At 42.5% G+C, this 17,343-nt stretch overlaps 1 protein-coding gene across 1 annotated transcript; it reads right to left on the bottom strand.

The window, feature by feature from the left end:
* Window positions 1-1,971: 1,971 nt before the first annotated feature.
* Window positions 1,972-16,919, bottom strand: LOC308308682 (zinc finger and SCAN domain-containing protein 29-like). The gene is made up of 8 exons (XM_080754128.1): window positions 16,852-16,919; window positions 14,839-15,079; window positions 13,200-13,324; window positions 12,117-12,366; window positions 11,447-11,589; window positions 9,037-9,283; window positions 6,503-6,612; window positions 1,972-2,099 (listed from the first exon to the last, which is right to left on the bottom strand). The coding sequence occupies exons 1-8, from the start codon at window positions 16,895-16,897 to the stop codon at window positions 2,074-2,076; spliced, it is 1,188 nt and encodes a 395-aa protein (XP_080610254.1). The 5' UTR covers window positions 16,898-16,919; the 3' UTR covers window positions 1,972-2,073.
* Between the last annotated feature and the right edge of the window lie 424 nt (window positions 16,920-17,343).

Genomic DNA, 17,343 nt, shown 5'->3' with positions numbered 1-17,343 from the left:
TAACTTAAAAAAATTATAATCACAGAATTTCACGGGTTCGGGAAAGTGTCAGCCTAAGAAAGGTTCTGGGTTATGCGTCGTATTCGAAAAGAGACAAATATATGGTTCTGGAAGGTAAACACGTTTACTGTATGAAAGTAAAGCTGCCTAAACCTAAAGTATAGAAATTAAACATAGTTTCCAATAGTGCTATTTCATTCAACCAGGGGTGTCGCACCAAATTCTGGGCCCTGGGTACTTTAACTATTGAAAAATAGCAGATATACAAGCTCACAGCACGGCACATTTTTGACAAATCATGACAATTTTCGATTTTTGGAAAAACCTATGTTTCTATGTCAGTGGTGCTCAAACTTTTTCATGTGAAGAACCCCCAAAGTGATATGTATTTGGCCACGGACCCCCACCTCAAAATAGTTCCAGGGACCCCCCCCCCCCCCCAAGAAGCAAAATTTGAGTTCGCTTAAAAATACATATATTCAAAGATTTGCACACATTTTCACGACTTTTCAAAAATAGCAGATCTACATGCTCATAGCACGGCCGCGCAGTGAGCTTGTATATCTGCTATTTGTCAATAGTTAAAGTATAAAATAATTAAGGCCCCTCCACCTTCTACCCTAGTAACTCAATCCCCCCCCCCCCCCCCCCCCTGTGACGCCCCTGCATTCAACCATTATGTATCACCTGCATTTCCTCCTGGCTTCTGGAAGAAGATAGAGGATACAGTGTAATGGGCTTTCAAAGTTGCAGGAGTGGCCCGTTTGAACAAAACGCCTCAAACCATGAGCGACCAATTGCCGTGAAACTTGACACGTGCATTCCCACCAGGCAGAGGAAGAAATGCCACCCTACATTATTCGACTTGGGTCTTATGGTGGCGCTATAACCGCCCAATTCACATTTTGAGCCTATTCCTTGGATAATTTTGCAACTCCCCAAATAGGTCACGCCCAGTTCTAGCTGATAATATTAACGCCATTTTGCGTTTCCTTTGCTAAACCCAGTTTTTGCTAATACTCCTACGGATTTTGTCCAAACCTCACCCTTATCTCTGTAGTCATGTGATCAAGATGTATCTGTGAGATTTTTCGGATTCTATTCCGATTTGGCCCGTTTCTGTATTTTCTCCCCTGGATTTCTTGGATCATGTTGAAACGTATTGGCCCTGTTTGTGCCAGATTTCATTTTCTACCATTGCGCGTTTTCTTCTTCAAAACACACTTTTTGATACTACCGGTACTCCTACAGACTTTATCCAGAACTCACAGAAACCGGTACACATTATCTCTGGGGTCATGTGATCAAGGTGTATGAGTCAGATTTTTTAGAACCCTTTCCAATTGGCTAAGACTACATTCCAAAGTTTGCGGTAGGCAGCATACAAGGGAAATTCTTGAATTTGTCAGTTTAATTATTTTCTAATAAGCTTAGTTTTTGTATTCTGTCCTAGTGCCTCTCAAAAACAAACATAAATAAAGTTTATATTATAATTTAAACAGAGATCAATATATATATAATGTATATAATGTGAAAACAGTGGGAACTATTCTCTCTTTTTTTACTACAAAAACAAACAAAAAATAATAATAAAAACGTCTGAATGTGCAACACATTATGACAAAACAAGATAGAATTACATGATATGGCTGCAAAAACAGTACATAAAGTGATCTCTATTCAGAGCAACTGGCAGAATAAGGGTGACAACAAAACAAACAGTAGTATCCCACCCTGGACTAAAATATTAATTTTGACGTTTGTGGATCGAATCAATACAGGAACATGTGTCTTGATGTTTGTTCAATTCTGTTTGTGGGTTCACTGGCACCCTCAAACAGACTCTCCCGCACGCACACACACACACACAAGAACACATACAGAGACTCAAAGTGTATTCTGTATGCAGAATGTTACAGATACAGAGAGGCACAAGTGACTATGCACTCTACTATGCATTCCTCTCTCTGGCGGTTGTGTTATTTGTCCCCACATCTTCCTGGGATCTCGTTAATCCGACAGCTGCCGAGGAAGACTCCCGCGTGTGAGGCTGGGCCCACTCTGGACTGGTTTCTATGGCGATGGACAGATGCCCAATTCTGGGGGGGACAGAGCACAAAAGAAAATGTCAGCTGTTGCTGGCACGTAAACCTGTACGTGGGATTTATGTCTATAAAGACAAAGATGCTGTGAAACACTCCACCAAAGATGGATCGGTTGCTCTGCCTTTGGGGCTACACTGGACTGGGTGGAGGATTGTGTGTGTACCGAGGAAGCTGGTGGCCATCAGGGCCAACCACTCCCACTCCCTCCTCGGAGCTTGAAGAGGGAGTTAGCGATTAGGGATGGGAAAATGTCATGTCACAATTATTGTGACTTAAACTTTTTTACGATTTACGATATTATCGCGATAATCAAAATATCCCCAACATTCTTTATCCTAGGACGGAACATTTGCCAAGAATTTTTTTTTTTGGCAAAGAGACTGAGACAAAAAGACTGTATCAAGTACGTTATTTACAGTTCCGTTTTTACCAATTATAGAGGGTTTAAGTGGTACCAGATATGCATATCAGCAAATAAAAGGTGAATTGATCCCAGTGCAATACGATTATCGTGAGTGTTTTTTATCACGATAATAACGATTAGCATCCCATCCCTATTAGTGATAGGAAGGACTTATTCCTCTACTCTAGGATGAGGCTGGATGAGCTTCGTCAGTCTTTTGTGTCGTTTGCATGCCTTAGTAAAGAGCAACAGTAATTGACTCTCTTTGACTTAATAGCATAAAGACGGTGGGTGACTATTGTAACATCCGTCCTGTCGTGACCAGTAACGTTACCTGTGGTCTGTGCTGATGTCAAAACTATAGGCTTGCAATACAATGCAAATAAAACAAATCTGCACACTGCCGGCCAAGGATGGACGTCTAGACCGGGGCTTCGTTGAGGCCTCCGATAAAATAATTCATTTTATTAAATATCCCGGACATGTTCGGGATAGGCACCCTGGAATACGTCGCGCCGCCTACAATGAACATTTGGTGAACATTGGGGGGGGGTCTAAACTTTATTTTAAACCATTTTCAATGGAATAAATCGTCGGAGCATCTAGCGTCTCTCGTTGGTGAGCGCTGGGCGAGCCGGGACCACCCACGTTGCTCCAAGCAGCTCGGGGTAAGTAAAATAGCAAATAAAAAATTGTTTTTGATCCCGAATATCCTGAACTAGTTCGGGATAGGCACTAAAAGGGTTAAACAGCGTGAAGCATATTGGATACACACTGTACAAACCTTAACACCCAGGGGACTTAATGATGCACTTACTGTGAATGCATTACGCATTATTACTTTAACCATTATTTTATGCTTTAACTATAAAAAAAAAAATAGCAGATATACAAGCTCACAGCAAGGCACAGAGTGCCACACTGCTATTTTTGAAAATGTATAAAATAATTTAATCAAACGGATTCTAATTATTGTTCCTTAATTTTTGGTTTCCTAAATGTTGTGTTTAATTATTATTTCAAAACATTAAAAAAAAAAAACATTTTTTTTTATGAATTACATTTTTTTTCTTCAGTAATTTCATGAAGAAATAAAATAAAAATCTAAGAAATTCCATAAATTAGAAAACAAATGTTTAAGAAGTAGTGAAAATAGCCGATATACAAGCTCTCAGCGACACGTTGTGAGCTTGTAGATCTGCCGTTTTCACTAGTTTGGGTCCCAATTCGTCTAATTGGTCTTTTGGGTCTTATCTTGAGAACCACTGCTTTATACCGTTTGAAGGTGTCTTTATGTGATGTTATTCTTCTGTACCTATTGTACTTCACTGCCCCGTATCTGTAACTTGTACTGCTGTGCTGTCTCTGGCACCTGAATTTCCCCTGTTGGATCAATAAATGTACCTATCTATCTATCTATCTATCTATTTACAGCAGGGGTCTTCAACAGGGGGTCCGGGACCCCTAGGGGGTCCTCAGAGTTACTACAGGGGGTCCTCCAAATCTTTCTCCTTTTTTATATTAACCACTTGAACCCTAGTGTCCATATTCTGAGAACTTTAGCCAAAAATAGCAGATCTACAAGCTCACACGTGAGCTTGTAGATCGGCTATTTTCGGCAAAGAGCTATGGTGTAGAAGGGGAAAAGAGCAGACTAAGTACAGAGTGAAGGGTCAAGTTTATTAAGTATTGACGGTTCAAGTGGTTAAATATCTGAAAACACAAATTGACATGAATCCAAAATACACTGATGATTGTGCTTTCAAACGATGAAACTATATGGAATCTATGAAAAGGTTGTGGGGGTCCCTGTTTCATCTCTCTCTCAACTAAGGGGTCCTTGGCCTGAAAACATTGAAGACCCCTGATCTACAGTATATCTATCTAATCAAGAATGGATTGTGTGCACAGAAAGCATTTTCTGAGCTGCCATACATTTCTATGGTAAAGACACACATTGCGCTTCAGCGCTGTCTGCATCCAGCGTGTTTTTGGCTGAGCGCTCTGGGCCATAACGTGCGGCTCGGCTGCGCTACTCACTATTTGGGGATAAAGGATTGCGCAAGGGCCGTTCCCATGGCCGTGTTGCTATTGTGTAGCATGTTACCGGTAAGGCTGCCGCGCGATATCCTTTAGGCCCAGGGGCAGTGCCAGGTGCCTTGTGGGTAATTAAGGTATAACACATAGTGCCAAGGGATAGCACGGGCGCATGATAGGGTCTTGGGCACCTTAAGCAGAAAATAGTATAGGGTATAGCATTTTGTGGTGCCACAGATAGAAAAATCCCAGAGATTTCCTGGTAAATCATTACCATAAAACATTTGATTCTGTGTCAAAGAATATTTGAAGAATCACTGCCCCTCTCTTGGTGAGTCAATTAGGCATGACCAACAATGCAACCACACAAAAACAAGCCAAAAGGTCTATTAACAAGGATTCATTGAGAATATACTGTATAAACGAGGGGATACTCAAATTAGGCAATAAGGAATTCACCCTTTGTAAGCCTTCTGGTTGGTCCCTGACTGACCAACCAGCAGCCTCTATCTGCCTTGTCCCGCCCTGGTTCCGCCTTTTTTATGTTGAATTTGCTAAAACATAGTTTTTGGCGAATAAAAACATGCTGAGTCACTATACTGCCACTGAGCAGCTCCATTTTACTGAAACCAAGAAATAATTAGAATTGAACACAATACGAACAACTGAGTTAAAATGGTAGTGGATGGAGTGTCCCACCGAGTGTCCCACCAAGACACAGCAACCAATGAGTGTGAAGAGGGGTGGGAGTCGGACAACGGGCGGGACTTGACAAAGGGTGAATTGAATGAATGAATGAATGAATTTAACCCTTCTTTAACTTTTTTTAAGGTGTGACAATACATTCTTTCTGAAAATGAAAAAAATAATGACCGCTCCGCTCTATAACAGGCTAAAGCCTAATCAAAGGCTTAAAACACCTGGGTGCACTGTGTGACTTTTATGCCGTATCCAACTAGCCTCTTGAGCCCCATTGCCCCCGCCGGCGGGGGCAAAAGGTGTTGACCTCTGAACAGCTGTCAATAAATGTCAATAAATCAATAGAGACCAAATCAAACTACAATTTCTTTGTTGATTATTGTTACAGTGGTCCTACAGCATATTAATCAGCTGCCATTGTACTTTTCATCCATACATTACTCCTATTACAGTATTATTACTACTTATTGTTACTCGTTTTTATCATTTTTCACCCTATACTTTAACATTACTAATATTACAGCACTACTCTCACTAAAACATCTGTAGAGTTTACATAGTTTGCAATATATTCATACAATTTTGCCTATCAATTGGTGACACCTTGGTGAACAATTTTTCTATTCACTATATATGTTTTAAATGGGGTCTTGAGGCTCATTCACTATTCAGAAGGCAACATTTCCATAGGCGGAGGTCTTTTTCAATCATCTTTTCCTTGGTAAATGATCACAGCAGGACAATTTGGTCAGAGAAATGTGATGTTTTACACTGCATTTGTGAATTTTCAGGGGTTAGCTGACATTTGGTGAGTCAAGAGTAGCCACAATCATGGTAGTTTTGTGTCCACAACTGTTCCAATTTGGGCATACATTTTAGGCGGATTTCTCCCCTGGACCCCCCTGGGGCTTAAGAGGCTAGGGACTATTTTTTCACTCTATCAAAAGACTTTGCCAAAAAATAGCAGATCTACAAGCTCACAGTGAGCTTTTAGATCGGCTATTTTTTGGCAAATGTTTCACCTCAGGATAATGGATTTTGATTATCGCGATAATATTGTAAATTAAAAATATTTGAAGCGATAAATAGACGATGCGGTAACTGCAAATGGATTCTATTTGATCAACTTCCTTGTGCTTTCCGAGGCGACTGTGTTGCGCTGGGGGGGCGCCCAGTGCATCACTTGTGGAATTACGCCTCCGCTATTGCGTCTGTTGTTCTAGGAGTGGTCATTGCTCTCTTGAGTCTGTCCTCTCACCTGTGACGTCCAGGGATTCGTCCGTCAGAGGGTCAGAGCTCAGGTACTTGCTTCCCAGTATACTCAGCAGCTCTTCAAAGAACTTACACTCTAGTTTATCTCCTCCGCTCCTGGAAATATAAAACAACATCATCATAATTGATTCTAATAGCGACAGTACAAATCCGTAATCCGTCTAGTAATTTCCAGTCATTTAGCCTCCACTCCATTACACAGGAGATGGAACCCCTAATCCTCTCAGTATTAGGACCACCTCACTTGAAGCGTTGGCGAGGTGTGAACTTGGGGGGTTTTGGGATCAATGCATGTCCGTTTGCGTGAGAGGCGAGACCCCTGCTTAGAAAAGATATGGGGCGGCGGGGGTGTGCGACCCAAGACTATTACAACACTGCATACAAGGCTGTCGCACAAAAACTAGTGAAAATAGCCGATCTACAAGCACACAACGCCTCGCACCACGAGGCGTTGTGTGCTTGTTGTTTAAATCACTTTTAACTAATTTACTGCCCCAAACCCAGATATAATAATCCAACATTACGCTGGTGTTTATCTGCTCAAAAAGTAGCGCATATTGTTTTGACCCGGAAACAGTTCACACCGCATACGAAAAAACTGATCTGCATTGGATCCCCATCGTGTTACATTTTTGCAGGAAAACGCCCATTTCTCTGTTTGCTGATCCTGCCACGTGTCCAGCAGCATTTCTGCACTAGCTAGTGACCTTATAGAGAGCACTTGGTCGCGTCAACATGGATTTATTTTATTTTGTCGGATCTATACCGTGGCGTGCACGATGGACACGCCGCAACCACTTTAAAAGATAAGAAAAAGCATGGCAGCCTGCCAAAGCATGGCAGCCTGCCAAAGCATGGCACTGGCAGCCTGCCATTGGCAGGGAACCCTCAAAGATGAAGTTTAATGAAAGCAGTCAATGAGTTACTGTAAAACAGGGGTGCCCAAAAGGTATATTGTGATCTACCAGCAGATCACAAAGGCTGTGCAGATAGACCGCATAACATGTCCCTTAAAATATATTTAATTAAATATAATTAAAAAGAATACGTCACTTGAATTATGGTGACTTGATTGATTCACATCAAAGGGTCTGTCAGCTCCCTTCATGGCTTCTTAAGTAGGCAAACCCCCAATGCAATGCTTTGTTCAAGACTCAGTATAGCATTACAAAGAACCCTAAAACCTACCACACACAAGTGGATGAAGACTTTTTTCTCCAGTATTTCCCTTTTCCCCCCAAATATTCAACACAATCTCTGCCCAAAAAAAAAACCTTTGTAGTTCTTCTCCGCCAGGCCAGAGGAACCCGAAGATTTAATAAGCTTAATAAAATAAAGAAAAATGTTATCGCAGCGAAACTAAAAAAGGCCAGAAGTAATCCTCCGCGAACGGTTTCAAGACGGAGCGTTGCCATGGAGAAGCAGAAGCAGGATGGTCCATGCTCTATTCGGGCTCTAACACGGCTTACAAAAAGACAACCGCTGGACGGATTTGAAACATTTCAAACGTTTTTTTTGAAGCTGATGAAATACCCGCACACGCACAATGCATAGACCGCGTCCGATCGCGCACGATGGAAACTCTAGCGCCCACGTTAAAAGGTAAGAGAAGCCAGGCAGTGAAAGACAGCGGAATTCTTGGGTTGCTCGGCTGGTACAGTCAATGAGTTAAGGGTGTTTGTCTTATAAGTAACGCCAGTGCCACTATTCCAAAGCCCCCTCAGGCCTCAGGTAAAACATTGTGGATGGGTAGATCATGGTGAGCTGGTCATTTTAAAAGTAGCTCTCAAGTCAAAAAGGTGTGGGCACCCCTGCTGTAAAACGATAAGCACAAAACGAACGGATATGGACACACAGGGTGTCCACCCGACAACAACCATATATAATGTGACACCAGGCTACAGCTGAAGTGGCTGGACCTACTGTACAACCTCCTACGACCTTGAGGCATCACTGGACAGTTATTCATTCTATGCACTCTCTTGCGGCAGGGGTTCTCAAACGTTTTTGTCTCAGGGCAGCCCATAAATATCTTTTTAATCTGAGGCACCCCTGCATTATAATTTTCACTCCCAGCACCTTATATTTATAGCATATTGTCGTTGTCGGGTAGAAACCTTATACGTCCAAAACCGTTCGTTTTGTATTTATCATCTATAAAATGTACTAAACTAGTGAAAACAGCAGATCTACAAGCATAGATCACTAGTTTTGTGTGACGGTCTTGTATGATGGAGCAGGGCAAAAGACGTACACATTTGAAACTTGGAGATACAAGGTTTTGCCCGACAGTGACGATATTTTAGTGATTATGGAGGAAAACTTTGAGATAATAGCCATTTTGGTTAGAACTGACTGAAAATAACTTTGTACTTCAAGTTTAAAATGAAGCAAATAATATTTTTTCAATAATGTCCAAATATATTCCAAATATTGTCAAATGATCTCGCGCACCCCTGGACTGCTGTCACGGCACCCCAGGGTGCCCCCCGTCACCCACTTTGAAAACCCCTGTCTTACGGTGTGCCTTCGCAGAACTGCCTGAAGTTGGCCTTCAGCCTCTTGACGCGGCTCTGGCACTGCATGGCAGTGCGCTGGTACCCCTGGCTGGCCATGGCCTGGGAGATGTGGGCGTAGGTGTTCTTGTTCTTGGTGCTGCTCTTCAGGTCGCCCTGGACGTCCTCGCTGCCCCAGATCTGCAGCAGAACCCGGGTCTCGCCGTCGCTCCACGGCAGCTTGGCCGACCCGTCGGTCACAGGCGGGTTAGCTGGGTTCATAAAGGAGGAAATGGTAAGGCCAATGGATGGGGTGGGCCAGTGTTTCTCAAACTTTCAAATGTCAAGGTCTCCCCTTAACTCTGACAGTGTTAAGTGTTCTACTGACATAGAAACATAGGTTTTTCAAAAAACCTTAGAAGGATTCTTTTTTTAAATAGCAGATCTACAAGCTCGCAGCGCGGCACTCTATACAAGCGCTGTGAGCTTGTATATCTGCTATTTTTCAATAGTTCAAGTACCCGTCCAGGGCCCCGAATTTGGTGCGAGACCCCTGACCACAGCAACCATAGAAGCACTTACAGTACAAGCACATTATCATCTCTTTTCTCTGATAATAATGTTGGGAATTACCCATTAGCCTACTGTACTTGATTTCAACAATCCATCCATTCAAAATATGAATCCATTTAACTGCAAGTGAAACTGCAAACCACTGTAAACAACACCTCCTACGCGTTTCACATCTAATGGGATAATAGAGCTGCCTGCCCCGAGAGAGGAGAGCACTTGAAGTGATATTCCTTCTAGTTTAGGTTGCAAGCACTGTGATCTGCAGATTGTAGTTGTTCGTTTAGATTAGAAGCAGAAACGCCATTTTCCACTTAGTTCAGAAAACAACCTAGGCTATAACTAGAAAGGCGCAATTCTGGGAAATTGCAAGTGTCCTTGAGCAAGACACTTAACCCATAACTGGTCCCGATGAGTAGGTTGGTGCCATGCATACATGCATCCTCCACCATGGGTGGAGGATGCATGTATATATGGCCATATACTGATGACATCAGCGATCTTCATATGGGCATAAAAGGGACATGGAATGACAGATACAGAGATCTGGTCATGTGCATATATGGGACCGACCGACTTAAAACGCAGCCGCAAATGTGTGTGTGTGTGTGTGTGTGTCTAGGCTGCACAACAGCGCCACTTCTGGTCACCCAGCGGTATTTCAGCATGGACAGGAGAACACACTGAATCAGGGTTCCCCAATAGGCGGCCTGCGTGCCATTTGCGGCCCGCTGTTTTTTTTTCTTTTTTTCAAAAAAATATTTTGGGGAACAAGTGAAAGTTACAGGTATGGCGAGTGCGATATGAAACGTAAGCTTACCATAATCACAGTAATCCTTACCCTGCAAGCCAAATGACGTCATGATGACGTTATGATAACGTCCTCCGGTGACTCCGGTGACGTTCAGAACTAGGCCAGAACCAATTAGACTGTATCCAGGTAGTAATAGGCACCAAACCTTCTTTGGTGGAAACAAGAGAAATGGAGCAAGATCTACAGACAATAGCTGGGGAAAGGGATGTTCTGGCTGAGATGAATAGGGGTCTCCAAAAACAACTGGGCCTCATCCAGATCACAGCCCATATGGGGATGATCTTGATGTCATTACCAGGACGTCATATGGACTATAGGATTATTGTTATTGTTTGTAATGTTAGTTGAAATATGAGCATGTAAGGTTATATTCTGGGACATATCTGACTAGCTATGATATTTATCTGGCCTCGATCGGACCCTCTCTGATTAATCCAGGACGTCCGTTTTCGAGGGCAGGATTTATGTTGATAATCTAGGCCAGATCCGACTAGTCATGGTTTGACTTGATCTGGCCCCAATCAAGACGCCACTGATTGGTCCAGGTCCTGACCGTGCTTGCTGGGTAATCATTTTCATCATATTCAAGGGCTTTTGGAGAGAAATGAGACAGACACAGAGCACTGCAGAGGAAAGGTGTGTGTTTCTGTGTCCAGCTGAGGCCGGTAAGTAGTTGATGGCCATGGCCCCTCGTTAATGGATCAAAGGAAGGCAATTATGTCTCTGCACTGTCAATAGCTGCTGTTATACAGATGCATACTTTTCAAGCAGACTGGTTAATTGGTTCTTAACTTATTTTGTTTCAACTTTAAGGAGTGTATTTCTCATAATAATTATGATAATGGTGGTATAAGAGCAGCCACACACTAGTATATCTGCCGCTGGAGTAGCGGGAACGCCGCCGTCACCCCCCGCAATGTTGTGGTCCCCGGCTTGGTACCCTAGACATAATTCGGCCCTTGGGGAAAATTAATTGGGGAACCCTCCACTAAGTGGAACGTTGGGAGGTGGCTTCACCGCTCCGATTCAATACTGTGTTGAATGGACTCACTTCTCTTCTGTTGGGTGTCCTGGGTGGGCTGGGTGTGGCCTGGGGGCTCCTCTGTGATGGAGGTCTCTCCTCCGTCCATCTGGGTCGTCTTCAGTTCTCTGGTGAAGATCTCCTCCATCTGCTGGTAGAACCTGAACTCCTCCCTGGAGGCAACACATACCTCACAATCAGTCAACCCATTACATTTAGGCCTAGAATTATTGAATGGGTTAAACCCAGAACCTTCCATAACCTGAAACTTTCCAGATATTAACTATTTTACGCTCTGAATTTTTTTCACGCTGCCATGGCAAGCGTTCGTCTTTTCCCCCAGCAGAGCCTGACTCGTTCTGGGAACAACTATGGCGGCAGGATAACTTTTCTGTTCTGTTTTTCAGCCCTGAATCTAGTTTCTCTATTTCTATGTCTACAACTGATGCAAACGAGGGACAAACTTCAGCCTCTCGCTGAGCCTGGACGTCTGTTTTTTTCTTCTTTTTTTTCGCGACTATGAGAGTTACACCTGTCTTTTACAGAAGATCGCGATTGGAATTAGTGGATGGCTATTTTTCTATAAAATCACAAAGGTAAGCTACTTTGATGGCAGGGAACAGACTATAAAACATCCTTAATTAGGCAGTAAAAGTGTTAAATAGATAATATAAATTATACCCAACAGATCCACACTGACTTGTCATGGAGGAAGGCATGCTTGAGGCGTTTGATGCGCGTGTAGCACTGCTCTGAGGTCCTGGAGAAGCCGTGAGCCTTCATCCTCTGGGAGATGAAGTCAAAGACGTGGCGGTTCTTCATGCAGCCCCGCAGGGTCGCCTGGATCTGGTCCTCGCCCCAGATCTCCAGCAGAACCTGGGTCTCCAGGTCCGACCAGGGCTGCTTCCTGCTCGACTCCGCCAGGAACTGACTGGTGGAGGCCTCGTCAGCTAGAGGGAAGAGGGTGGGAATTAGCGAGGGGGTAAACAGTAAGACGTCTGGGGACGTTTTAGGCACTCAAAGTGTAATTGCCACGGAAAGTACAGTATAACCTTCCAAAAACTCAATATTAGCATGAAAGCTGATTCTAGCAGGTTGACAAGAAGGTTACAGTTAGCCAGTTGAAAGTACTGTAGCCTTTCAGTAGAGTGAAAAGTAAATTCGAGCCAATTACGTTTACGTTTTCAGTTTTACCTCTTTACCATATCATCCACGACACATCGCCAATTCCCACTCAAATCAATTTCTAATGCCTTAAAACATACATGGGCAACTGGCGGCCCCGGGGGCCACATGCGGCCCCCACCTTCGCTTAATGCGGCCCGCAGGTTAATACCGGAATACTGATATATTATTGATGTCAGCTGTTACAGTTGCAAACATGACCTGCTTTAATTCCGTCAGTCTGTATTAGTAGCTTAATGACTAGTATAGTAGTATTAAAATGTATTTTTTATGTCCAAGTTATTTGTATTTAGGTTCATAAAGTTAACATGACTATATAACTTAATGCATTTGAAATTAAATACAAATTTTACATTTCAGGATTCCAATTCAAAAGAAGCAAAAATAGCCGATCTACAAGCTCAAAACGCATCGCATCGATGCGTTTTGAGCTTGTAGATTGGCTATTTTTACTTCTTTAGTATGAGATACTAGAATGACAAAGTAGGACGTAGCAATATGCAATGTGGCCCATGGAGTGAAGGTGGAAATATAGTGGCCCTCGCCATCATCAAAGTTGCCCACCCCTGCCTTAAAAAATGCTGTTTGAAGGACTTACACACAGTGTCAGTGTACAGGGTGTCTCCACAGGGCTCTGTATCATCTACTACATCGCTGTAGAGGTCTCCAAGAACAGGCTGCAGCACCTCGTAGTATCTGAACATCATGGGCTCTCTTCCACTTCTGGACAACAGCAGCAAAATGGACAAAATAATGGTAACTAACAGCAGTGAGCGACATCGCACTTTAGTAGGGAAAAACAAGTTGGGACGATATGAGGGATGGGGCGATATGAACATTTCTTGTCACGATTATTGTGACCAAAGAAATTGTGATTTACGATATTATCACGGTAAACAAAATTAGGGATGCGGTATCAGTACTCGCAGTATCGGTACTCGCCCCGATACCGGCCTATTTTGCTGTACTCGTACTCGTCCGATATTGCTCACGGCAGCGCCAGATACCATTTTGTTTCATAGTAAATATGTTGGTAACAACATATCAAAAGTCCTAAAACACAGTTTTGTGTCTGTTAGTTCGACTAATGAACAGTGTTTTCACATTCTCTCACTCTAGGCATGACAACATAATTATTTATAGCATTTTATTTTGGAGCGCCACACACTATTTAAAGGTGTATTCAGTGATAATGAAAGTGGCGGAGGTCATCTTGTCCCTTACTGGCCTGGAAATGTTTAGTTTTTTTATAGATTTTTTTACACCATTATAATGTTCTTGTTTCGATCATTAGACCCAAGCACTGAATATCGGTAGGCCTACGTCTCCAGCTTCAGGATATGTATGATATGATTTACTACGAGACTGTGGCATTTTATGAGTTCAGTAGTTTACAATCTAGGCATTTAGCAGACGTTCATAATTCAGAGCGACTGTGGTTCTCAAACTTTTATTTTGACCATCATAACTAAACATCATAACATAACTACGGCCATACTCTACCCTGATTGGTAGAGGACTGGCTGGCCACCTCTGGAAACTGAATCTAGCTATGCTCGTAACACAGGCCATTGTGGAAGTCCTTATATGGTCAGCACACATTCTAGTGAGGAGAATGAATGGAAAATGTACCTATTATATTTGTATTTGAATGAAATACAATCACTGAATATACCTTTAAGCACTTGTACAGAAACTTAACTTACAGTATCGGTATCCGGTATCGGCAAGTACTCAAATTAAGTACTCGTACTTGCACTTGGTCAGCAAAAAAGTGGTATCGGGACATCCCTAAACAAAATACCCCCGACATCCATTATCCTGGGGCGGAACATTTGCCAATAAATAGCCGAACTACACACTCATGTTGTGAGTGTGTATATCGGCTATTTTTTGTCAAAGAGATTTGGTAGAGAGTGAGAAAAGGACTGTGTATCTAGTACTTTATTTGACTTATTTCCAGGTCCGTTTTACCAATTTTAGAGTACCGGTGGTACCGGTTATGCAGCTCTGCAAATAAAAGGTGAATTGATCCCAGTGCATGACGGAGGATAATTTCACGATACATTTAAATCTCCACAATACGATTATTGTGAGTGCTTTATATCACGATAAACGATAATAACAAATATCGTCCCATCCCTAGTGTGTGTGTGTGTGTGTGTGTGTGTGTGTGTGTGTGTGTGTGCGCCACACTATCCAATCAATCAATCAATCAATCAATCAAACTATCACACCTCTGGCTGTTACAGCAGCATCTGTACAACTTCCTCAGTCTCTTGATCCTGGAGTGGCACTGCTCGGCCGTCCTGGGGTAGCCTATGGCGGCCATCTTGTGCGCTATGTCGGCGAAGATGTGTCCGTTACGGAGGCACGTCTTGAGGCTGTGCTGCACGTCGTCTGCTGCCCACAACTCGATGAGAGACAGCGTCTCCAGCTCTGACCACGCTGCTGCATGCCTGGCCCCGTCCGCTCCTGCTGCTTTGAGGCAGAGAACAGGCTCAGAATTGAAACTATTGATGAAGGACTCATTCAGCAGTATTGGGTCCCCATGGCTAGTAGTCAGGGGATATCTTTAGAAATAGTGTCAAATCCTGGAATAAATTCCTTACCAAAAAAAGTCTTCACCAATGTGTTTGTAAAGGTGTCTAGTAACACATCTCACAAAGACTGAAATTCAGTTTCCCTAGGAAAATGTTTAACAGCTAGGGTAATTCTGGGTCTCATTCACTCACTATACACTACTATGGGGGAAAAAATCACTCCCAAAAAATATGCTTTAAGTGGGATGTGAGGGGTCTAACTAGATGTTTTTAATTATTCTGAATCCATTGCAAGCATTTGTTTTGCACCAAAAACATTCCTTGGGCTAGAAATGGACCCCCATACCACTGTGAAAAGTGATGACTCATCACTAAACCATCATTTTATGGGCTGTTTTTAGCCCAATGAATGTTTTTTTGTGCAAAACAAATGCTTGCAATGGATTCAGAATCATTAAAAACACATAGTTAGACCCCTCACATCCCACTTAAAGCATTCTTTTTGGAGTGATTGTTTCCCCTATAGTATAGTGTATAGTGAGTGAATGAGACCCAGAATTACCCTAGCTGTCAAAAAAATTCCTAGGGAAAATGAATTTCAGTCTTTGTGAGATGTGTTACTAGACACCTTTACAAACACATTGGTGAAGAAATGTTTTGGTAAGGAATTTATTCCAGGACTTTTTAAGATATCCCCCGACTATAGAGCATTATGGCCACTCACTGATAGCAGAGGAAATCCTAATGAACGAATAGAAAGAGCTTAAATATACCCTGCTACATGGAAACACTGTTATCACTGTTATTAGTGTGGTTGCCTACAGGGAAACCAGACTGGTTGTCCATCTTTAGTATTATATTTCATCTAGAGTAACCTCAAACCCCCAAAAGTCTATTGAGTTCAATGGAGGAGCGGTGCAAGCTTGAGGATTGGTCAAGTTTCATGTGACATCACAATACATAATACCAGTAAGACTCCCTAATCGGGAGATAAGCGATCGTCAGGTCACCCCGGTCGCTGGGGGGCAGAATTGCGGCCTTTTTAGCGGGCTGCAGTGGCGGGGGTCTGCCGCTAGGTGGCTCTCCCGGTCGTTCCTAGCCTGAGTTAAGGCATTTTATGTGCTCGAGCACTTTTGCGCGAGAACTTTTGCATCCGTTCTGGAGCACCAGGAGTCGGTGGTCCCCGGGAATTCCCCGTGAGCAGCCCCGTTGGGGTGATCATTTGGTCATTTTTGCACTTTTTGGCGGCGGCGGCAGGGGGTCCCTGGATATAAATAGGCAACACACTATTGTTCTAGGTCAGAGAATCTTTTTGCCAGCTAAGTGAAACTGTTTTTTTTGGTTCCGAAAAGTGAAGCTTTCGGTCATGCTTCACTTGACATCACAATATATAATATGAATGGTAGACAGAATTAATTTCCCAGTGGATTCCTTGCGAGCCACGTCAGTGCAACCACACTTGCAATTCCACAGAATTGTATCTTTCTCGTTTTATTTTATTATTAATTGTTAAGCACTGATTGATTGATTAAAAAAGTCTACAAGGAAAATATTTACAAACAAAGACTCTTGACTTACTGTATTAACCATGCAAATTAGTATTCAGCCTTTTTTGTGTGATCATTTTGACTAAATATGTGCAATTAGATGTCTGTATATGTTTTTGTTGTCAATGAACAAATCAATTCAATCAATCAATCAATGTACCTGAGTTCTGCTCGGCTTCTTCATCTTGCTCATCGTATTCATCCATAGAAACGGCCTCCTGACCCAGGATTCTGTCCAACTGCTTATAAAACTTATATTCTACCGTGTTTATCCCACGCCTGGAAACAACAGCATGTTTGTGGTCAATAAATGTTAGATAGATTCAATCAATATTACTATTAGATTGACACAGACAGACAGACAGAGTGATCCAGACAAACAATGGAGACAAGCTAGTATTCACAGTGTGAATATCTAATCCACGGAAGCTGCCATGTCAGGATTAAAAATAAATCATTCTAGCATATTTCTGGTTTTAACAACATATCATGTACGTTGAGCATCTCAGAATAAAAAAACTGATACTTATCATGTTTTAACCTTTATACCTTATAATGTGATACCGATAACGTGATAAGTAAGTAAGTATCACGTTCTATCTAATTAAAACCAGATTTCTTCCGTAATAACCCTATTGAAATACAGTTTATC

The sequence above is a fragment of the Nannobrachium achirus genome, assembly GCF_963921795.1.
Source record: "Nannobrachium achirus genome assembly, chromosome: 23".
NCBI lineage: Eukaryota > Metazoa > Chordata > Actinopteri > Myctophiformes > Myctophidae > Nannobrachium > Nannobrachium achirus.
Note: the sequence above shows the minus strand (reverse complement) of the source record. Positions and strands in the feature narration are given on the sequence as shown.

Bases quoted from the DNA above. Each gene is read 5' to 3' on its own strand.
- LOC308308682 (XM_080754128.1), bottom strand. From the start codon at position 16,897: ATGGATGAATACGATGAGCAAGATGAAGAAGCCGAGCAGAACTCAG. The intron at 15,080-16,851 runs GTACATTGATTG...GCCTCAAAGCAG, and splicing joins AGAAGCCGAGCAGAACTCAG to CAGGAGCGGACGGGGCCAGG. The intron at 13,325-14,838 runs GTGTGATAGTTT...GCTGTTGTCCAG, and splicing joins TGCTGCTGTAACAGCCAGAG to AAGTGGAAGAGAGCCCATGA.